This window comes from Polypterus senegalus, chromosome 7 (genome assembly GCF_016835505.1).
Source record: "Polypterus senegalus isolate Bchr_013 chromosome 7, ASM1683550v1, whole genome shotgun sequence".
Lineage (NCBI taxonomy): Eukaryota > Metazoa > Chordata > Cladistia > Polypteriformes > Polypteridae > Polypterus > Polypterus senegalus.
This window is the reverse complement of record NC_053160.1, coordinates 130568276-130593738: the sequence shown is the minus strand read 5'-3', so window position 1 is coordinate 130593738 and position 25463 is coordinate 130568276. Positions and strand designations below refer to the sequence as shown.

The 25463-nt window shown below is 34.9% G+C and overlaps 1 protein-coding gene across 8 annotated transcripts in view; it reads left to right on the top strand.

Annotated features, from left to right (window-relative positions):
• The window catches only part of LOC120532859 (EGF-like repeat and discoidin I-like domain-containing protein 3), a 939662-nt gene extending 919768 nt beyond the window's left edge, over window positions 1-19894 (top strand). For all 8 annotated transcript variants that reach the window (XM_039759297.1, XM_039759296.1, XM_039759295.1 and 5 more), the window contains one exon: window positions 17352-19894. In XM_039759297.1, coding sequence (XP_039615231.1) covers window positions 17352-17501 — 150 coding nt within the window. In that variant the 3' untranslated portion in view covers window positions 17502-19894. The remainder of the gene's footprint in view (window positions 1-17351) is intronic.
• The last annotated feature ends 5569 nt before the right edge of the window (window positions 19895-25463 follow it).

Genomic DNA, 25463 nt, shown 5'->3' with positions numbered 1-25463 from the left:
AAGTGGTGGGATATATTAGGCAGTGAATGAACAGGCAGGTCTTGAAGGTGATGTTTTGTAAGTAGGAAAAATGGGCAAGCATAAAGTTCTGAGAGATTTTGACAAGGGACAAAATGTTGTTGGTTAGACTACTGAGTAAAGGGATCCCCAGGCAGGTCTTCCAGCTATGCGCCGCTTCCTACCCACAAAAAGTGGTCTAAGGAAGGACAATCTCTGAACAGGCAACAGGGTCATTGTCACCCAAGGCTTATTGAGGAGTGTGGAGTAGAGAAGGATAACCAGTCTGGTCCGATCCCACAAAACTAATGTGACACAAATTGTTGAAAAACTTAATGCTGGCTATGAGAGAAAGGTGCCAGAACACACAGCGCATCACATCTTGCTGCGTATGGTGCAGAGTAACTATAGGCCTTTAAAAGTGCCCATGCTGACCCCTGTCCACTGCCAAAACTGCCTACAATCAGAACTGGACCATGAAGCAATGGAAGAAGGTGGCCTGGTTTGATGAATCATGTTTTCCTTTAGATTATGTGCATGTTTTGTTTACTTGGAGAAGAGGTGGCAGCAGGATGGATTGTGACAAAAACACAAGTTGGCGCAAGCAGTGTGATGCTCTGGGAAATGTGATGCTGGAAAACCTTTGGTCCTGGCATTTATGTGGCTGTTACTTTTGTACGTACATCCTACCTAAAGATTGCTGCATACCATGTACACCCTCTCATGGAAATGGTATTATATAATGGCACTGGCCCCTCTCAGCAGGATATTGCATTCTACCACATTGCAAAATTGTTCAGGAATGGGTTGAGGAAAATAGCAAAAATTTCAAGGTGCCAATTTCGCCTACAAAGTCACTAGTTCTCAATCCAATCGAACATCTGTGGAATATGCTGGAAAAAAAAGTCTTCTGAGTGTGATTGTATCCAAAAATCCACCAGACTCATTATGTTTACTGAGACCACTGGCACATTTAAGTTTTTTTTACGCCTTGCTGATTATTAATAGACATTTTAGATGATTCACCAATACCTGTGTAATGGGAGGGGCTGAAATAGGTTTGTTGTTGCTCAACACTCCTGCTTTGTAGCTAGCAACAGCCATTAGGCCAAAGGAGTTCTCCTTATTGCACTGGCAGAGAAGGCTACCATGTAATTCAGTGGCGCAAACTGAAGTCCCACTACCAGGGAAGATGAGCAGATGACAAAAGGGTATTGTCTGTAATGAATTCCTGAGCATAGACAACAACTAATGTCAAACATAGTGTTTCTCAGTAAGTGTACAGAATGATGAGATGTCCTGCACACCACTTTTCACACTACATCTCCACCCCAGGATATAAAGTCCCTTTTTTCACCCATTCAGTACCTTAGGTAGGAATTATATTTCACAGTACTTTTTGTGATATTGCAGAAGTTCCATAAGATGCATTAACATGAAGAATGAGTGTACTATTCTGCTCCATACTTCTAAAATTTTTATTTTTATGCTGTATTGAGGATTTGTTCTGTTCTGTGTATTGTATTGTATTGACCCCCTTCTTTTGACACCCACTGCACGCCCAACCTACCTGGAAAGGGGTCTCTCTTTGAACTGCCTTTCCCGAGGTTTCTTCCATTTTCCCTACAAGGTTTTTTGGGAGTTTTTCCTTGTCTTCTCAGAGAGTCAAGGCTGGGGGGCTGTCAAGAGGCAGGGCCTGTTAAAGCCCATTGCGGCCCTTCCTGTGTGATTTTGGGCTATACAAAAATAAACTGTATTGTATTGTATTGTATTGTATTGTACTATGTGCTTCATATTGTATACCAATTGATTTGAAGTTTAACAAGTCGTCACATTTACATTAGAAGATTGAAATAACACTTTGATAAATTACTAATCAAGTTCTACTTCTAACATCCTCGTCAGTCAACTGTGTTTATCATATTATCTCCTCTGTTTGCACTTAATACTGTTTTTAAATGCAACAATTAAAGTCAGATTGCACCTTTGGTGGACTCCTGTCCTGGTCCAGATTATTCCAAACCAGACAATACACAGAGATTTATGCATAAAAAAGTGGGTTACAACCATGGATGGTGTAAAAATCAAAAGGGACTTTAATTAGGAGTAGACTGCACATGTATTATAATGTACTACTTGGCTTTATTTTTTTTAACTTAAGTTATCAATGATTTCCTTCTATTTTTGTGTCATTATGACAATTTGGAGTTCTAAAAACAGTTCACTCTCTACACTTATTGGATACAGTCCCTCAATCCAGTCATATCATTATTTGTTTTTGAATGTACATGCTCTTCTTGCAGACCATACTTAATTTTAGCACTTGTGTCAGAAACACAAAAAATACTCATTTTATGATGACCAATCTGTAATATTGCAATTGTGATACAAACTCCTAAGACCAGATTCAATGCTTCTAAAAAAAACCAAAGTGACAGTGAAATTAGGCAGTTCTAGCTACCCAGTTCTCAGCCATATCTGAGCTGGAAAAAAACCCACTGCACACCAGAAAAGAGCTCCAAACTCTTCACGCTAAGAGGATATCTTCCAAGCTAAGAAGGCCTGTACATTCTTGCCTGTAGATATATAGTTTATTGTAAATTAATGTCATTGTTGTAGTGTTTCCAAAAAGATAATCTGTATTATAAAATGAATGATATGAAAAGTGGTATGTGTGGAATAAAACTTATAGTTCATATTATTTATATATGATTACTAAAAAAAATCTTAGAACTGCATTTGAAAAAAAAATAGTTTTTGTTTTTGTAATTTTCACACATATCTGCACATCAATAAAGTTTTATAGAAATGACACAGCTTCAAATAACATAACATCCCTAAACCCATTTAATCCAAATCAGTGTCGTGGGAACCACTTAATTATTTGAATATGTTACTATCATCATCCTGGTATGACATAAACAGAGCTAGTATCTACGAAATTGGATTTATAAGATAGAGTTTCAATAGATACAAATATCAATGTGAGGCTCCCTTGGTGATAGTGAAAATTACTTTTAAATTGCTTACAGTATACTCTCAAAGAAACAGACAGTCCACCGTGACTTGACTTGCATGTTATACTATAAAATACTTAAGAAAGCTACTTACTGAGAAGCATAAAATGAAGACAGATTAAAATCACAAGTGCACCATTTATTTTAATGGTGCAGCACACATCTTCAGTTCTATCAAAGACAAATAAAGAAAATGCCCATACTACTTACTTTCACACACTAACATTCTACTTTAGTCATTTTTAAGACAGTACAGTCATAAGTTATTTTACCCTTTCTGCTAAGCAAATGTTTTTCAGATGCATCCCTTTGAAATTTGCATTTTTAAGCACTGATTATCTCCCAGATGTTCCTAAATATGACTTGTAGGCAGTTTTAATAGGGAAATGACTTGTGATTTGACACTCTCTTTAGAGCAATTCTGAAGAAGCTCTGTAGGCAAAGTTCAGACTGTTTTCAGTCATAATAAACATAGTATGGTGTGCTTATAATAGAGCAAGTTATTAACAACACATTTAATAAATGAGTGTATCACTTTACTGATTTTATTCCAAAGCAAATAACATCAAAAGATAGACTTAAAAAGACTAAAAACCACTGGACCTGTAGGGAAATAAACAAGATGCCTGCCAGCATTTTCAGACTGAAGAATTTTCATTAGATCAGCTCAGCAAGAGTTTTTATATCCATGGGAAAGTACCAAAGCGGGAATCTTTACCTTTGCTGGCGGGGGCTTTCCATCAAACCTTAAGTGAGTGCTTGTTCATAGTAAAGCCTGACTACTTGTACTGGAGCTAAAGTTTATTTAAAATGCAACATAATTATAGAGTACACTCAAAATAGTTTGTCTCTTATTTTTAAAATGAAGTTGACAACAAAAAATGACACCCTAACTGGCTTTGCAATATTGAAAAACAGAATATAGTGAGAATATTAAAGGTTCAGAATGTGTCTTTACTGAGAACCTTGTGACATATTCTAGGTACTGACAGAAGACTCTCTTCACAGGGATTCTTATTTTCCCAATTAGTTATTAGCCATAAATTGGCCTGAACTTAAAAAGTGCTTAGGTGCTTTTCCTGGATAAGCTACTATACATAACAGGTATCTGCACTGGCTGCATGAACCTTTGTCGTAGTTAGCCCAGCAGGAATTTCTCAGCAGTTTCTCTGACTTCCACCTCCTATGTGGAATTTAGAAAAATCAAAGGATTAAAAATTACTGTTTGCTTTGTTTGTAGTTTCTTCTCATTAAAAGAAAGATCATAAAGAAGAACTTAATAAGAAATAAATTGTATATGTCATAAGAAAAAATGAAAAATCTGAAAAATAATCTGCCATGCAAATGTTCGAAGTACTGTGTAGTAAAGAAGCAAACTGTATCACATCCAGGAATATTTTCTTCCATAGGAGAGGAATGAAGGTCAGTAGGAACAAGACAGAATACATGTGTGTAAGTGAGAGTGAGGTCAGTGGAATGGTGAGGGTGCAGGGAGCAGAGCTGGCAAAGGTGGATGAGTTTAAATACTTGGGATCAATAGTACAGAGTAACGAGGATTGTGGAAGTGAGGTGAAAAAGAGAGTGCAGGCAGGGTAGAGCAAGTGGAGAAGAATGTAAGGAGTGATTTGTGACAGATGGATATCAGCAAGAGTGAAAGGGAAGGTCTACAGGACAGCAGTGAGACCAGCTATGTTATATAGGTTGGAGACGGTGGCACTTACCAGAAAGCAGGAGATAGACCTGCAGGTGGGAGAGTTAAAGATGCTAAGATTTGCATTGGGTGTGATAAGGATGAACAGGATTAGAAATGAGTACATTAGAGGGTCAGTTCAAGTTGGACGATTTGCAGAGGAGCAAACATGTGCAGAGGAGAGATGCTGTTAAAGGATGTTAAAGATAGAGCTGCCAGGCAAGAGGAAAAGAGGAAGGCTTAATAGAAGGTTTATGGATGTGATGAGAGAGGACAAGCAGGTGTTATAACTGAGCAAGAAGATCAGGAAGATATTGAACAAGATGTCCTGCTGTGGCAACCCCTAACGGGAGCAGCCGAAAAAAGAAGAAGAAGAAGTGTCTGCAACAAACTATCCTTCACTTGAGTAGGAATCTCAGCTCTCTTATTCTAAGCTTTGCTAAAGACCTGACACTTACATGACCTAAATTACACAGAAGAACATCTATTGTATAGCCTGTAACAGGATTTTTAGGAAATTGTCTTCAGTTTTATATCAAATGATCTTTTTTCAAAATGTGGCTGACCTAGGACAGTTGGACCGCCTTGTATATATTTTATGGATTTTTTATACTGCTTAATATTTCAACTTTGTTTTGAATTTCATTTTTAGCACTATGGAAGTGCCCTTAATAAGAATGATTTGCATTGAATTTATGCAGAACTAAGCTTTGACTGCACTATAATGCCCTCACACAATGCTTGTACTTCCATAGTCTCCTGACTCTCTTAATCTCCTCCTACAGACTGTTATCTTCTCATTGACAATCAGGGACCAAGCAAATTTAGGCCAAATTCCATAATTGATAGTAGATAGTCTAGCCTCTTTGTTCAGCAAATAACCGTTATTCAGCAGGATGTCAGTTTTAATGAATAACATAAAAAATAATGTCAAGATAAATTTCACAGGAAAGGTTTAATTTAATCATTGAGCATGTAAACATTTGTTTTAACACTATATGAAAAAAATGCCACAAATGGTTTTCTTTACATTAATAAAAAGAATTTTATGCATTTTTGTTGAGGAGTAGGTTCTTGTTGACATGCTATGTAATCAACCGCGTTTGCAACTTGTTAACTGTCAGGTGAGCAGTTGAGCACAGCAATTCTGATAGCAGCAATGTTCCTCTTGTCACATTTTAAATCAGTCTTTGACAGTAAAGGCCATATAATATTAAATAACTTTATCAGTGAGTTTCAGTCATAGCGTTCATTTATAAAATCATAGCGAATCAGAGGCAGTTGATGGTGTGCTCCCATGAATTCAGTAATGTAATGTAACGTGTCCAGCAATTCACTACAAAAAGCCTGCAAAATGTAGTTATAGCAGCAGGCTCTGTGTGCATGAGCACTAACAACCAATGAATGCTCATCCAGAAGTATAATTTATGTAATGCAGTGATGAAGAATAATAAATGTGGGTATTTTGGACCTTACAAACAAATGAAAAGCTTTTCTTTTGTTTCGTGTTTTACATATCACAAGAGAATGGTAAAAAGAAAAAAATGGACAGAGATTATGGCTGAATCTTTTGGCCTTTCATACATTAGTGGCTGCCACAAAAAGGGGTGAGCATTACTCTGCTGGAAGGCCGGCACTCTGTTGCTAAATGTGACATGCCCAACAATTTTCAGTCATATAAATTGACATACTCTGGCAACAAGATCAGTAAGTGCAGTTGGCAAATCTGAAATGCCACACAACTAAAAATCATGTAATGTAACATTGACTTAACTTGCAGTAAGCAAATGAAACATGCTAGTGAAGTCTAGTTTACAGAATCACAAAGACGTCTTGCCATATTGCCTCTTAGTCTCAAATTCTAAATGGCAACAGTTAGCTTCTTAGCAAGGCCGTCAGGAAACGTTTGTGACTGTTGCGCTACTTTTTAAATTTATTAGTACTTTTCTATTTAGCATAAAATTACTGTGATGTACAGTAAATTTCACTTATTTGCTTACTTCAAAGGTTAGATTTGAATCAGAGATTTTTATTTGTGGCTAGCTGCATTTTTAACTCTTATGCATTTTCAGTAGAATTTTTTTTGTAAGCTGAGAGAAGAGAGAAAGCATTAGAATACAGCACCAACCCTTGGTTCAGCAGGTAACTACCATCAGCAGAACCATTAAGCTGTCTCCCAAGCACACACAAGTGACAGTAGGCTGTAAATTATATGTGCTTCAAGCAATTCAGTAGTTCAAATTCTAATACTTGAAGTATTCAGTGGAGTGTAATGAACTCCAGAGGTATTAGAGTAACTGTACATGACTACCCCAGAACATTAAAAAAATTGGAGTGACCACAAAAAATGGAAATGGTCCAAAATGAAACAAATTCATTACACTATTCCAGTTTTTTTTTTGCATTTTGAGCAGTGAAACAAGTTGCTATGGTTCACACCATATCACTGAGACAGAGACTGCACTAGTAGTCTTGTGCTTTTACATCCAAAGCCTTAGCTACTAATCTATGCTTCCTGGTACCCCATTATGTGCTGTGGGGCTTTAGCCCTACTTTAATTTTAGGGTTTACACACGCTGGCAATTGCACTTGGGCACGGTACGGGACAAATGTGCCTAGTGTGAAAACACCCTTAAATGTAGGAATAGATTGCCTCGTTTTTCCCTCTGGCAAAGAAGTACAGTAAACAGCTTCAATAAATTTTATTAGCATTAAAACCTTTAATTGCATTTTCAGTTTCAGGCAAAAATGAAATAAATGCTTATAACAAAACAGTCTCCGACCTGTTTAATCCAACTTAGGGTCAAAGGAGAAACTGTAACCTACCATGGCAGCAATGGCACATGGCCGGAACCAACTTTTGATTCAAGTCCCTTGCAGAACACATTGATGTGCACACTGACACTCATTCATACCCAGCCAATGTAAAGTCACCAATTAATCTAACACTCATATTTTTGGGATGGTGTAGAGAAAAACCTACACAAACAAGAAGAGAGCATACAAACTACACACAGCCAGGGCCAAGGGTGAGATTCAAATTCAGGACTCTGCAGTTGTGAGGTAGCAGTGGTAACTCCAGCTTCATTGGTCAACATTTCTCTAATTTAAAGGAATCAAAAATTTTAAAATTGCAGAATGAACCAAACAGGATTAGCAAAACTTTAAACATGCAGATAATACAGTATATAACACAATGGAAGCAAACAGAGTGCATAGGCATACTGTAGTTCAGAAAATTAATACAATTATCACAGAGATATAAATAGCTGATTTTTTAAAATAAACAACAAAAATATTGTTTACAGATTAACTTGAGCTTCAGGATTTGCTGGCAGCATTTCTGTAATTCCTCTTTTGAGACAAAAGAAGAAAACTGAATATTCCTGTCACATCTTCTAATGCCACACAGCAATCATGTACTTCTTCAGGCTAAACACCGCTGCTAGAGCAGCACTAAGCAGAGCTGCAAACTCAGAGTGTATCAGGTGTGCCTCTGTGTCTTTTCTGCTTGCAGGTTAATAAAATGTGATAGTTTCAAATGATTAACATTTTTTACTATCATGATATATCACTTATTTCAAATTAAGACATAAAATATTAATAAAGTCAAAGTACAGTTGCATTTCTGTTTTTCTATAAATTGGAAGTAAATATTTGCTATTTTTAATTTCTTTGGTGATGCTTATTATGTGTATTCTATTTCTACTTCATTCTACTTTTTAATATACAGTAAACTTTATAAGACAAAGAATATAGTTTTTATAACTTTAATTAAAGGGGAGACAATGGAAATTGTAGAGCACTACAAATATCAAGGGACAATCATTGATAACAGGCTAAACTTTGATCTTAACATAGAACACACATTTGTAAGAAGGGGCAGACATGGCTTTTCTTCCTTAAGAAATTCAATAGTTTTAAAGTGGACAAAAACATAATGGTATTATTAAAAAAGTAGTAGTAAAAAGATTGGTTCACAGCAGACCTCTGTCAAGGAGCTGTATTACAAAGAGGTTTGAAAGAAGGCCAAGTCAATTCTGACAGACAGTAGCCACCCTCTTTTTTCGCCAAGTTTCAGCTGTTGCCATCAGGTTACAGATTTAGATTTCTGAAGGTAAAAAGCAACAGATTTAAGAACTGCTTTATTCATATAACTATAGGGATCTTGCATTCTTAAATGCTACATTTTGGATTAATTTTGGATTTGGATTTTGTGTAATATTCATCTTTGTGTTAATCTTGTGCCTGTGTACTAATGATAGCACTAGTCTTCCGTTGTTGGGTTTTGGCTTATTTCCTTGTATCTTTGTAACAGTGTCTTATGTTTTTCTACTTTCCTGCTACAAACAAATTTCTCTGTGGGATAATAATGTTTACTTACCCTATTTACCTCATATCTAGCTATACTGTCGTGTTCACAAACTCAGAAATATAGCACCTTGCTGTTCATAAAATGCTTTACCATTTGTACTTGAACTCCTCAAGGATTCAGTCATGATGAGGAAACGCAGGTCAACTCCAAATTATTATTTTTTTTAATAAAATGAATGAATGAATCATACATAGCAGTTTTGAATTTCAGACAAATGTAGTACATTTTAAGCCATAAATGCTGATCATTATGATAGACTGCAAAGTCATTCTAATTTGGCTAAATTGGCTGAATCATTGTACCATTATTTTCTCTTGTGCCTTTTATAAGTGAAATAGTATTCTTCAGTCTTCTTTAAAATAGCATTTTTTAAATCTTTGTAGTTTAGTGCCAATATTAGCATACCTTTATAATGTCTCACTGTAACTGTGACTGCTCTTTTCAGCTTTAGCCAAGGCAGACATTTTCTTTTGTTCTTTTAAAAAGATAGATAGATAGATAATCTTATTCATTCCCAGAGGTCAATTTGGTATTATAAAGAAAGCTCAATCAATAAATGAATATTACATTATAACAAACAACCACCGCTTTCTCAAATACACTTCAGAATGACTAAAAGGATAGAAAACTAAAATGAAAGAGAACAGAAAAGAGAATAAAGAGCAGTCACAGTCATAGTGAGGCATTATAAAAGTGTTGCAGTTTTTGTAGCAATTCTGGTGTGTATTTGAGGAGGTATAATTGTTTGTCATATTATTTGTTGGTTTATTGATTGAACTTCTGTGAAAAGCTAACTTTCTCTTTTAGGATGAATAAAATTCTCTCTATCTACATATATTCTCTAGTTCACTAGGGACATGATAAGAAGATAACTTCAATATCAACAATATTAAGGGAAACAAATTATTAAGTGCTTTATTTAAAAATATAATAAAATGCCTCTTCTAGAACTTAAGTTTCAAAGTACAAAAAATGTACACATTACTGTAATGCCTCAATGTACACTGAGAACATTTAACTGCATTGTGTCATTCTTAATTAAACATTTTCATACACTGCCATTTACAGTACATTAATGTCAAACAAAATCACCTCACATATTCCCATAGGAGTTTTGAATTCATTGTGTTAATAGATTCCTGGTAATTCTAAGTAGGCTTTCTTTATACCTTAGCCTACCTTTTTTAATTACTAGGCATTGTCAGATACGCTTTATGCATATGGGCCCAAGGTTTTTTATTTGGCAGCACAATCTATGCTGCATGGGACCTGACAGCATTTGGGTGACGGTTAAATTCTGGGTTAGGCTATATTCTATATTTAGATTGCATTTTCACCCCAAGTTGTGTGTTTTTCTTTCTCCCACATTCTAAAAACATGCTGTTAGGTTGACTGATAATTAAAATTGCCCTCGTGTAAAGTGATGGTTGATCTGTGTTAGCTGATAATTACACCACAGCTATTTTAATTAACAGTTGCTGTCTTATTGTGCGTGATTACGATTTGTCCCATTCATGCTTAAGCTGTAGTTTTTTTACATGGGGTCTCACTTAAGTACACTTAATTAAAGAAGTTTGCCTTTAATCGAATCAGATTTTGAACTGACTTCATGGGTGTGTAACATTATTCTAAGACAACTAATAAATCAAGCCTCGCTTGATAATCCGTATTCTTCCTCTGTTATTTGACTAATCCTTTTGGTTAGACTACAAATAGTGCTTAGGGTTACATTTATCAATGTTTATGTTTCCCTTCCAGGAAGTCATTTATAATCCTTCTTGACTTAAACACTGCTTAGGACTAATTAATTAGTGCCAGTTCAAGGTTCTGTTGATATATATACATGTTTATTAAAACAGCAGGAGTCAAATTGATGGTTATTGCCCTTTTTCAAGGAAAATTATTTTACTTGGTTAGCATTCTGTTAATTCATTTTTAAAATATTCCAAAATTAATTTCAATATCTAGTCCACTATTAGGGTCCATGTAATTTTTGGTATTTGCAGTTTCATTTTAGAAGCAAAAACGAAAAAAAGAAAATGAAACAAATTTTTAGATTTAGATTTTTGATCAAAGAATAAAATGAGGGAAACTAAGTTATTTTTTAATTGTACGGTAACAAATAGCACTCATAAACTTGAAATTACACATACTTTTCTGGATTTATTTGTGATTCAAATAATGAAAGTGTAATTGCTCAAAAACAGCAAAACAGATGCATTTTCATTGTCTGAAACTGGAGCTACTTCTTCTGCGCGATTTTTGAGGACACGTGCGAACAATCCTCCTCACAACACATCGACTGACGGCCTTGAAGTTACACTGCATGGCATCAGCAGAGGATGAACCATTACGTTGTTTTTCGGAACAGTAAAAGAGTGACACTCCGGGACGAGGACATGACTGCAGAAAAACTGAGTCGCATCTTTCAGGTAAAAATACAAGCTTTGCAAACTTTGCTTCATTGATGTAGCAGTTCTTTTATGAACGTTATTGTTGTTACACACAGCTAACATTTGGTGATTTCATTTACTAACACTATAAGTCTGGCAATTTTTATAGTGCTAGCATTTTGAATGTGTGCAAATGTGTGAATGGTTGCTCATTGACAAGTGTAACACATGTTAAGAAAACTTTCTGTAAATCACGTTGCGCTCCTAACGTGTTACACTTGTGCTCATTGTTAATACTTGGAACGTTTACTAGTAGCCGGTAAACGTCAATGAGCAACCATTTAAAATGCTAGCACTATAAAAATTGCCAGACTTATAGTGTTAGTAAATGAAATCACCAAATGTTAGCTGCAAGTAACAATAATAACGTTCATAAAAGAACTGCTACATCAATGAAGCAAAGTTTGCAAAGCTTGTATTTTTGTAGTTCACAATCTTTCTTGACCATTGTGTATATGCCCAAAAAGAAGTCAACTTAAGGAAATTTATCAATATGAAGTTTGCAAGGCCTTCCGATATCTGTATTGCGTTTCCTTCCACATCCCCAACGCCACCTATGTTTGTTTAACTGTCAATTTTTGGGTGCAGATTTGTGTATAGTTGATTTTCAGCTTTCACCTCATGCCAACTGAATAGGTTCTTGTTACCCAGCATTAGAAGAAGATGTTTTGAGAATAAAGTTTTATGTTATAACACAAATGACTTTAAAAATGAAAGGCATGCTATTCCTACTCAAGTTTATAATAATTAGACATTACACACACTTTAAAAACCTGTTCAGACTGTTAAAGTTGATAATTAAAAATATATATTTATTAACTGGACTAATACAGACACTGATGTGGAAATATTTGAAAGAGCATATTTATATCACTACAGCTATCCTTTTTTTTCCCCAATTACATGCCCAATAACACATTTTTTAACATTAGCAGCATGATATTTGATATATGAAATTTAGACAAATGATAAATCGTGTACCAGAAAAAACAGAACTTGTAGTCATAAACAAATCAAGTTAATGGATGGCAAAGTCAACAAAATGCTACCTACCTGACCATTCTAGATTCAGTGGATTCAAAGCATTATGACTTTACAAATAATGTTACACAATCAAAAATGTTAATTTTCCATTTTTCTTACTTTTTATTTTGCCCTGAAGTATCTGTGAGATACAGTTATCAATATATTTATTACCAGAGATTGCAGTATCTCTGTGAACATTAATGACTTAATTCATGTAGGTCTAGCGTTAACAATGTCATTGAACATTTTTGGGAACATTTGCATAAGGCAAAGAAAAAAAATGTTACAATTGAAAGATAAAAATGGGTGCGGAAACAGTCTGAATAACAGAAATCTAAGCAGTTCATTAAACAAACTTTCTGTTGGTACAATATCGAATATAGTTTAGGAGCTGTAAAGTAAAGCAACAAATCATGGGTCAAATGACATCTTTCTGAAAGCCTTGTTAAAATGTGCCATTTATATTTTATTTAAAAACCTGACTTCACATAGGACAATATTTTGAAACAATGCAATTTTTAAATGTGTCCTTTTTTAGTTGCATTTAGAATTACCAGTGTGAACAAAGTGTCTGCTTATTCCTTGAGAAGTCACCAGACATAGTTTAATTATATGTTAATATTTTATTGTGATCTTAAACAGTGCCTGTGTTAGGTGCATTAAACACTTGCAGAATTCTTAAAAAGAGAAACACACAGTTTCACAGTATGTGACACAGTATATATTGATCAAAAATCAGATTAGTAGTGCTGTTTGAAGAATTATCTGCAGTACTAAATCAACCAAGGAAAGGTACGCTTGTTGATTTTTGTCTGGAAATGTTTCAGTGTCACCCAGGAGCGATTATCTGTCTGTAATATGTACAAGAGTCAATAGTCTCATTATTGACCACAGGTACTTGTTCAATTGGTGGTTATTGTCTGTTTACTAAACCACTTACATTCTAAAACATGCCCTGTACATTGTGATACAATGGAAATAAAAGACTGTGTTATTGTATAAGACATTGATGTGTAATGTATGAATATAATAAAATTTAATACAAAAAAAATAAAAGTTTCCCATACACTGACCACTCCTTTAAAGATCTCTTAATGCATTAAAGGACAGAAAATAGAGACAGAAATACATCAGGGCAGTTTTGCTGCCAAATAACCTGCTTTAATCAGTTCTACTTGTAGCATTTAATTGAAAGAGATAATCATTTAAGGGAACACAATAAGGTATATTCTATTTTTTTCCCATTAAAATAAGTGAGGATGTGTACAGTATGCAGATTGCATTGACCACATCCAGGATTAGTGAGTTCCTTGCACCCAACAATACTGTTGGAATGGGCACCAAATGTCTTTGGAATTTGAAGGAATACAGGGTGGGCAGGATATGAAGGACTAGATAACATCTTAACTCTTTCAGGGCGGATGTCGACTTTTGTAAACATCAGGGGTTGAGTGTGACAAAGATCACCACTACATTTCCGTTAGCTTTGTTGGTCTGACTGATTTTCCCTGCGCTCGAGTGAGTAGTGAAGAGCACACAACGGCAAACATGGCATCGACATCGGGGGAGAGAGCACGTGCACAAAGCAAAGTACTCCATGGATGAAGTTTTGCACATCATCTCTGAATTGGACTTTGACTTGTCGCTTTGATACAAGCGATCTGGAGCTCGAGATTATAAATGAAAGTGGGGTGCTGGCATCAGCTGACTGTGGTGCCGAACACATTTGTGTAGCTGACCCTCCTACGGTGACGTTCACCTCGTACGGCTGCCACTTACAATAACAAGAAGTACAAAGTAGATTGTGACTGTGACTGCCACTGCACCCCCTGCCATACGAAGATAGCCTGGCAGCCAGCCTACCACCCGTCAGAGAAGCTTTAGCCACAAGAGATGGTGAACTGATGGCCGCAGCGTGCAGCGATGGATGTTTTATAATTTATGTGTGAAATCATTGCTTTGTGTGCTTTTACTTTTTGGAAAAAATATTCAGCCCTAAAAGAGTTAATGACTGTATACTTCATTTTGCAAATGGTGATTGAATTTTAGGTTAGGTTTCACCTAGTGATTTTAGAATCAATCCATACACCATCTCCAAATGCTCCCAAGTCCTGAGGCTTCTTAATACCAACCTGTAAAGGATAACCCCAAAACATTTTCATTAACAGATCTGCAAAAAAATGGTCCTTACAAACTGTGTAACTCTGTCAGTAAGAAATGCCTAAGCTGAGTATTCCTTGACCATAACAGATTTGTTGACCTCCTGTGTTAGGCTGCAAATGGTGGTGTTCAGCAATATGAAATTCTTCACTACCTCTACAACCTTTACATACAGGATTCTAGATGTAATTCATTTGCACTTTATAGTTTTGATTTTCATTTTAAATGCTATATGGAGTTAGCATAAGTTGAAAATAAATATCTGAAAGGCATATAAAGGACCTGAGGGAATTATAGAATGGAAACAGTAAATAAACACCAAATGTGATGTGTTTTGTTTTAAAATTTAATTGAGAAATAACATGACACACATGACCTTGATAAAAGTGTTATAAGTTTTTCAGATAAAATCTACAAAGGTTTATAAGTGCAGTTATTTTTTATTTTGTTTTTTTATCTTTTTCAAAATCGTGTGTTGTTTGATTAACCATATTCAAGGTAAAGTAACAAAGTGCAACTAATTAACTGCAGAGAACATACTCCTTTTCCAGTAAAAGTCCATTTGTTACTGACTGTGAAAAAATATTAATAGAAATAGCACTGATGTCAGAGAAAATAAAATTTAATTTAATTAGTGTTTACCTGTACAAACAGATGAATAAAATTCATACTGCACTGTATTCAAGAAAGATAAATCTACTTTATAAATACATTAATCTCTATATATTTAAAATCCAACATCTGTCTGTCTGTTTGTCTGCTTTTCACGAGAGAACTACTTAGCTGATTTAGATCAGGTTTTTTTTCTATAATTTGCTTTATCTTTCCAGTTGATTTTGCAAATTCTCTCATTGCGCTATGTATCATAGTTCACTTGTGGTACCAATTTATTTGCGCGAATCTGAGAGACACACAGCAGGCCAATGGGGTGGAGGGGGGCACCCTCCTCACTCACATGCCAGCCTGGGGGTATTCCTTATCTCCACTTAACTAGCAAACAAGAGAACTACTTGCTCAAACATTCCAGTTGATTTTGCAACTTCTTTCATTGCACTAAGAATTATAGTTCGCTTGCAGGAGCAATATATTTGCGCTAATCCGAGACAGAAGCTGCGGGCTCAGGGGAGGGGGAAGCGTGACATCAGAAGTGGGGAGCCGGGTAGGGCCCTCCTCACTGTCCTGTTTCACTACTACGCAGGCGGAGCCAAAGAGGACGGCTAGTTTTGCATGTGAAACAGTTAACTTATAATAAGCACGTATAGTTGCCTTATAATAGTGATGATGCTCAATATTTCTTACAGGTTCTTTTAAATTTCCTTTAAAAATAAAATTGAATTGTAATAGTATGTGACAATTTAGAGAAAAGCACAATTTTGGTGAAGTCCATATGGAATAATATGTGGTAAAGTAACATAGCAACTTTACACTGTTGTTTTAAAATCTCCAAGGACCAAATATGAAATCATGGCCAGCTCACTATATGATGCTTTCCCCCTGCAGCCAACCTGTGGATTGTTGGGCGTTCTTCCAGACATCCCCATATTAGATTGATCTCAAACACATGCATATTAGGACACTTAGTAACTTTAAGCTGATCTTATGTGAGTAGGCCTTGTGATGAACTGCCATCCTATCCAGAGATGGTTCCTTTTGCCCGATGCTGTTGGGAGACCTGAAATGGAAAAAGCAAATTAAAAAAAGTCTGAACTTTTTTAAGTTGCCCTGATTTACGATATTCAGAAGAAATGTAATCAATTACTTCATAAAGGAAAATAATTGTGTCAAATATTCAGAATATTAAAAATGTATGCTACAATTTAAATGTGCAAAGTTTACATATTCTCAATTATAAAAGGGAAAAAAACAAAAATAACATCATATTCGTAATCACTCATTTTGACTGACCATTGACTATTGTCTAAACGAATACTCCACATGCTTATGTTTGAAATTGATCTTTTTGGGAGGTTGCTGTTATAGGGCAAAGACCACTGATAAAGAATCAAATATCAAAAAAACCCCAAAAATGGTCATATTCATAATCAGCAACCTCAAAACAACCCCCCACATGCCTAAATTGCTGATCCCCATTTTTTCGAAGTTTTGTAAAAGGTTTTCTGAACCTCTAAGGAACTTAAAGTTCTTCTGATTATTTTTGCTGAAGACACTTGTTGGCTTACTCTTTACCATAAGGGGTGTACTTTTCTGCACAAAATATGGTCTACAAATGGCCTATAAATGAAGGATTTTCCAGTTTAGAGAGCCAAAAATAGGACAGAAGCCCAAAAAGCACAATATCTTGCATAACTAAACATCAAGACAAGCCAAACAATATATCATATGTGGGGTTTTCTCCCACCGGTGAGTCCAGGATCTACCAGATCAAAAAAAAAAAAAAAAAAGAAAAAGAAACTGAGGTAATTTCAAAGCAAACATAAAATTCATAGATTAATGTTAATGTTTAATGTGGTAAGCAAACTATACTATACTTTATACAGTTAAAAAATAGCAGAATTTGGACATATGTTGTTTTCTAAGAGCTTTTCATTTGTTTATTGTACACTTGATCTTTTTTTATTTGCACTGTTATTTCTTATTTGTACAGAATGACATGTTTCTTCTGTTTTTTTAAGGTGTTCCAAGGAAACTTTGACAATGATACTCACAGAAAGAATGTCATAGAGCCTCCCATTCATGCTCGGTTTGTGAGGATTCTCCCTTGGTCATGGTATGGTCGCATAACTTTGAGGGCTGAGCTTCTTGGATGCACAGAAGAGGAATGAATGGATTGGACAGCCTGAGAAACAAATCCCTAGAAAGCAAATCATTCAAATAGTTCCATAAAAACTGTGCAAAATCTGTAAAACAAACAATCACAATCCTGATGGGTTTCTCATGAACAAGTGATCATTTGTGGTAGGCATTGATCTCTCTCCAGTTTGTACAATATTATAAGCCTGCCCACTTCCGATGTCTTATTTACTTTGAACAATTATACTTCTGTTCTTTTATACTGTTCAAATTTATTTTACCTTTATTAAAAGGGAATAAATCACATTGTAGTTAAATAATGTTGCAAAAGCTGTAATGTCACTTTTCATAATTTGAATTGTCCACATAAATTAACGTGGGAGCCTTGATACCTTCTGGTCTTTAGGGTATTTTTTTTTTTTTTTTTGGGAATATTTCTGAATAGACCAAGAAAGTAACACAGGCATTATCTGCACTTACTATGAAAATGTCACTAATGTTTAATTAACAAACACATAAGCCGAGTTACAGTGTTTCATTACTGTTTTCTATTTTCTTGTGTTACATTTCTATTAATATGTACTGACAGTGGCTCCATTTATCCTGAATGTTTTTTCAGAAAATCCAACAATAAAGAGTTAAAAATCCTTAGTTGCTCTTGGCCCACATTCATTGAATATCCATTAAACAATAGCCATTTTTTCAGTAAAACAAATAAATACTTCACAAGGAATGTTATTTCTACAGTATTTACAGACAGATCTGTTTGAAATGAATGGAACTCTAATGAAGAACTCAAAACTGGTATTTTTACAGAGTTCTTTATTTTTTCAAAAGAAAAAAAAATCCTTTTGCTGTTATCCAACCATTCAAATTTAATAAAAAAAATTGCTCACGAGTTCCTAAACAACCCAAATAGAAGTATATCTTGAGATCAACTGTGCTGTTCCAAAACTTTTTTCTTTTTTCAAAAACTGTGTGACAAGCAGCATGATTGCATCCCGCTGTTCAACTATTGTTGTTGAACAAAGAAATTAATTTTCAAGATATAGCAGCACAAAGACGTTTAACATATATACAAACTCCTTAAATTCTCCTTAAAATGTGACACTGCAGCTTATGTGTATTATATTTAGAACTATAAATGATGGGAGGCAGTGTATGATTTTATTTTATTTTTTTGCAATTTTTATTTATTCTGTGTATTTTTTCTTTCTTTCCGCTTTTTGTTGTCTGTAGAAAAAAAAGAGAAGTCTCCTCATGTCTATCTTTAACAGTCTATGTTAACTTCAGCTTTTAGAGATTTCTTGATAAATTGGTCTATAACTGCTCAGGATAGATGTCAATTATTTGTATTGTATTATTTTCTACCCACAAATTATATATATATGGAGAGAGAGAAGGGGGTCAAGTACTTGATGAATACTTTTTTTTAACCTTTCTTTGCAAATGCAGTGACACTAAAAAAAGCTGAAGTGTTAAAGATTATGATTTCTTTTTTGATGAAAGTGAAAAACTGTGTGTTTCTTTTTTAATGATACATTTCTATTGATTGGAGGTTGTAATTACAATATAATGAATATGGCTGACACACTGTATTAATTGTTTCTCCTTTTTATCAAAACTAATGTGCTTTATGGTAGTTATCAAAACCACTGTAAGCCTATAGTATTCAATACTGAAAAGTAAAAGATGCTACAGCAAAGAGCATTACCTTGAAGAACTGATGGCAAGGTATTTTGGTTTTAAGTGAACTGAGGCACACCATGAAGATCAGTAGAAGTGTTGCTGTACTATAGTACCACATAACATATTATATTTAACTGTTTTACTGCATAAAGCCACTAGACTGTTACTGTCTCTTGTAACCATGTTAACAGCACTCTAATTATTTTATATATTGCGTGATCTCGGAATGCATTAAAATGACTTGTTCTAAGAAAGGAAAAGTCAGTTCTAAATTTATTTCTCAGATTCAGGAGTCCCCAGAGTGGCGAACAGATCACAAGATGGTTTTCATCTCTAATAGTATGTAGAATGGGTAATACTGTACACATCCTTACCATAAGCAATGCTCAACAGTCAACAAATACTGTACCGAATGCATTAACATCAAAAATCTGTTTTTTAGAGGTATAAACAGCAAAATCACCCATGTTAAATTAACGCTTAAAGTTTATATATGAAATTGGTGTTTCTGGTGTATACACTTGAAGTGCTAATTTACCACTTCTGATTTTGTTTTGTTCAAAGAAATGTGAATCACAATATACAACTGTACTAACACAAACATGCAGAATTGGAAAATAAAATCTTGACTGGTATTTGAAGAATAACTCAAGAGTGTCCTCATACAGTATGAATCATGATGTTTATGGAACAATTAGATGTTGGTGTTTCCAATAAAAAACAGCTTTGACAAAAACTTCATCTGTGTCATTTTATTGGTATGAAAATGTATGGGTGTACATTATATGTGTTTAATATTTAGAGAACATTATTTTTATCCCCATGTAGAAGTAAATGTTTTTTGTGTAGTATTGTAATCCTGAGAAGCTACTTTTGAATGGATTTTGAATAACAATGGGATTCAGTGTGTGTTCATTTTTGTTTCATCAGCATGCCCTACTTTATTTGTATTTTTTTGGTAACATTTTCTTTTCTTTTGGAAGTTACTTAGAAAATGGTACGATCTTCACATGCTGTATATTTTTATTAAGACATTAAGAGCTTCTGACAGCATTTTATAAAAACATTCTCTAATAATTCATTAACAAACATATAATGCATAAAATATTAAGTTATGGATGTCATTTAATTTGTAATTTACAACAACTTTAATTACTCAATAACAAACATCATTTAATGCCTCTTAACCACTTTACAGACCTTTTATTAGTTATAGATTTTTTTTTTAGTACTTAACCTTAAGCTGAAATTACTTGTCCATTATAAAGGTTTATTAATGAAAAATATTGTAAAGTTTTACAACTGGTCTTCTTTTATAATTAATGATTTTATCAAACTGTACATCCTCATTAATTACAACTGTAATTACTCTATTTTTTCTGAAGGCATGGAGTGATCTCTATACAACATTAATCAACGAATTTTCACTGGTTTGATTTTTATGAGACTGAAGAATAAAGTCAATAAATGACTAGCTGGTAAGATCATAATAAACTGAAGGCCACACCTCATACCTCACTTATGCTAAAGCCATATTTTAATGACTTATGCTTTGTCCATTACAGAGTTGTGATGAGATAGAACTATTTTTAGAAAAATTGCACAATTTAGGATTTAGTGGCCCGAGTAATCTAACATTCAAGTCTTAGGAGGAAAGCAGCATTCTGGGGGAAAAAAACTTGACATGACCAGGCAAGATATTGACCGTGGGTACTTGGCCCTGTAAGGCAGCAGCACTAATTTGTGCATCATTGTTCTGCCCAAACTATGTTATGTATAATTTTTAATTATTACATTAATATAGATTCATAGTTGTATATTAATGCAAAAATAATATCTTAACTGAATGTATTCCTCATTATGTTAAAACTTAATTTAACATATCTTCATAGTGTCTTAACTGTGAAACACATTAAATGTGCACTGTTTTTATAGAAATCATGAAATATAACATACAATAAAATAAATTTAAAAAATAAATAAAAATGAACTCTTTTAGTCTGTAATAACACAAGTGTGCTGTAAAAAAATGTAGGGCTCATTTGACGCATTATTGTGCAACACAATACCCCATTGCACTTTATTGCAGACATTTAATCTATTTGTATGAACACTCAGTAAGTGCAAATCAATCAAAACAGTCCTGAAGTTACAAAGTGCAGCATAATGTTGAAGGCATTGTGGTGACAGCCTGAAAGCTATTGGTTTAGTTTTGGCCTTTGCTGCACTTGTGTATCCAGGTGCAACTATGTTAACATGTCCATGGTCTTATTGCAGAGTAAAAGAATAATAAAGAATTTTAGCTTCGTACTTGCAATAAACACTATAATAGAAGACTGCCTATTGGGTTAATCTACTGATTGCATCACAAGTTACAAAATATATACAATGCCTATAAACTGTATAAAAAGTATTCAACCCCTTGGAAGTTTTAACATTATTATGCAACTTTAAATAACAGTAGATTTTTTTTTTTTTGCAATGATCAACAGAAAAAGACTGTCCATCATATAATCAATGTCTAACTGAAAACAGGTGCAAAATGCTCTAAATTAATTACAAATTTAAAACACAAAATAATTGATCATGTAATTATTCAACCCCTTTAAATTAACATTTAGTAACTGCAACTTTGATGGCAATGGCAGCCTTTGAGTCGGTGTTGACAGCTTTGAATATCTGGACTCTGAAATTTTTTACCCATTCTTCTTTGAAAAACAACTTAAGCTCTGTCAGGTTGCAGGCGGATTGCCAGTAACCAGCCACAGATTCTTGGTTAAATTGAGATCCGGGCCCATTATTTATCAATCATCTCAGAATTACTCCTAAAACTTTCACTAAAAGTCTGACTAGGGTAAGAATTGGTCCCACCTCAGAATGGGACATAGCAAGTAGTTACAAAGCACCCTACACTTTCTCCCAGCAAGGAGTAGGCGGCCACATTTGAGAATGAATAGCATCGCGATTTTGCGGCACCCCAAGCCATAATGTTTTATAGTTTTCTAATGCTCTGTCTTCACAACAAAGATAATATTATTATTAGTAATAACAATATTCAGAGTAGTAGAAGGAAAAAAAAACATAAAAAGGTAGGATATTTCACAAAGCTGCATGAAACTGTTGCTACTTGTTTGCAACATAAAGAATTAATACTGTAATTAACACCGAGATGAAAAGACCAAGATACACAAACACTGAATGAGAGCTAAGCTTGAACCAAAGCATGTTTATTTAACAACGATTGATGCACAGCTGAACATTCAGAAGAAATGCCTTCCTGCTGCTGTGTCCACGATAAACACCTTGTAAAGTAACAGTCGTGCTGAAACTAGCCATGGTGGCACTGTTTCTGAAATCACGTTTGCTCTACCAATGTTCCCGATTGTCTTCCAGACCCATGTGCCATTGTTATTTCTGTGATTTCCCCTCTTATCTTCTACAAGGCTATGTTTACCCAGTGCTCAGAGAGTTTTGAGGCAAAACAGTGACCAATATTCAGGAATTTCATAAAGACAAGGAATCTAATAAGTTCTGTCATTTAAAATACTCAATCACTAATTTTTTCTCAATAAATCCATGGAGTGGCTGTTCATACTATACTAATGGGTGAGAAAAGCTGATGTGAGTTTCACTGGTTTTCCATAAGTTTGCGTGAAACGTGTGAATGCTTGCAAGATTTTTCAACATATATTCAGCTAGGTCTATAAATTTATGATTTTCTCTACAGAATAAAAATACCAAAAACTCTCAGCAATAGACACAAAGAGTACTTTTAAAAGGAAATAACAGACGAAAAAACAAAGTAAGATATGCCTAAAAGACTAAGTGAAAAATGAGCATTGTAAAAAGATGTATAATTTAATATATACAGTGGTGTGAAAAACTATTTGCCCCCTTCCTGATTTCTTATTCTTTTGCATGTTTGTAATGTTTCTGATCATCAAACACATTTAACCATTAGTCAAATATAACACAAGTAAACACAAAATGCAGTTTTTAAATGATGGTTTTTATTATTTAGGGAGAAAAAATCCAAACCTACATGGCCCTGTGTGAAAAAGTAATTGCCCCTTGTTCAAAAATAACCTAACTGTGGTGTATCACACCTGAGTTCAATTTCCGTAGCCACCCCCAGGCCTGATTACTGCCACACCTGTTTCAATCAAGAAATCACTTAAATAGGAGCTGCCTGACACAGAGAAGTAGACCAAAGCACCTCAAAAGCTAGACATCATGCCAAGATCCAAGGAAATTCAGGAACAAATGAGAACAGAAGTAATTGAGGTCTATCAGTCTGGTAAAGGTTATAAAGCCATTTCTAAAGCTTTGGGAGTCCAGCGAACCACAGTGAGAGCCATTATCCACAAATGGCAAAAACATGGAACAGTGGTGAACCTTCCCAGGAGTGGCCAGCTGACCAAAATTACCCCAAGAACGCAGAGACGACTCATCCAAGAGGTCACAAAAGACCCCAGGACAACGTCTAAAGAACTGCAGGCCTCACTTCCCTCAATTAAGGTCAGTGTTCACGATTCCACCATAAGAAAGAGACTGGGCAAAAACGGCCTGCATTGCAGATTTCCAAGACGCAAACCACTGTTAAGCAAAAAGAACATTAGGGCTTGTCTCAATTTTGCTAAGAAACATCTCAATGATTGCCAAGACTTTTGGGAAAATACCTTGTGGACTGATGAGACAAAAGTTGAACTTTTTGGAAGGCAAATGTCCCGTTACATCTGGCGTAAAAGGAACACAGCATTTCAGGAAAAGAACATCATACCAACAGTAAAATATGGTGATGGTAGTGTGATGGTCTGGGATTGTTTTGCTGCTTCAGGACCTGGAAGGCTTGCTGTGATAGATGGAACCATGAATTCTACTGTCTACCAAAAAATCCTGAAGGAGAATGTCCGGCAATCTGTTCGTCAACTCAAGCTGAAGTGATCTTGGGTGCTGCAACAGGACAATGACTCAAAACACACCAGCAAATCGACCTCTGAATGGCTGAAGAAAAACAAAATGAAGACTTTGGAGTGGTCTAGTCAAAGTCCTGACCTGAATCCAATTGAGATGCTATGGCATGACCTTAAAAAGGTGATTCATGCTAGAAAACCCTCAAATAAAGCTGAATTACAACAATTCTGCAAAGATGAGTGAGCCAAAATTCCTCCAGAGTGCTGTAAAAGATTCATTGCAAGTTATCGCAAACGCTTGATTGCAGTTATTGCTGCTAAGGGTGGTCCAACCAGTTATTAGGTTCAGGGGGCAATTACTTTTCACACAGGGCCATGTAGGTTTGGATTTTTTTTTCTCCCTAAATAATAAAAACCATCATTTAAAACTGCATTTTGTGTTTACTTGTGTTATATTTGACTAATGGTTAAATGTGTTTGATGATCAGAAACATTTTGTGTGACAAACATGCAAAAGAATAAGAAATCAGGAACGGGGCAAATGGTTTTTCACACCACTGTATGCCTGTGTGCACTGCACAGTGTGCTAGCATCCTATCCATGTCCTTTATTCAAAATAAGTATAACTTTTATACATTTCACTTTACTGTGGTGGGCTGCTGCTCTGCCCGGGATTTGTTCCTGCCTTGCACCCTGTGTTGGTTGGGATTGGCTCCAGCAGACCCCCATGACCCTGTGCGGGTTGGAAAATGACTGACTAACTGAAATTTCACTTTAGCAACATAGAATAATTTTAAATTTATGTTAGTCACATGAAAAGAATGTATTAAAACAAATCAATGAACAACTAATGGAAATCCTGGAATTATTCATAGAAAAAGAAAGTAAAACTGAGCAGTGCAACAAACATAATAGAGATAGAGTTGAAAACATTTATATAACACTGTGAAAGAATTCAATGTAAAAATGTGAAGATCATTTTTATACTGAAAAAAACTAGGTATGTCAGGCAGTTTTACACATTCCTTGAATAATGTAATTAGCATTAGTGAATTCACTCTTTTTTTAAATTCAGGGCAAATGCTTTGAAAGTTGTTCATCTTGTTAGTCTTTCTGTTCTACTTCTCCTTGGAAAAAAAAGTGCAACACATTTTCTGTTTGCCCATCTTTCACTTCTTGTACCTGCTCTTTTGATGGAGAGTGAGGTGTCCAGACTGTATGGAACCCTTAGGTTTGGTTTGTAATCCTGCTCTAACATTTCACCTGTCTGTGCTCCAAAAACAAAAGAAATATAACCAATTGTGACTCAAATCTTATAAGTGGCCTTGGATAAACAGGTCAGCCAAATAATAACTAATAAGCTTCTTCATTCTCTTGACTTGTAGTTTCCTC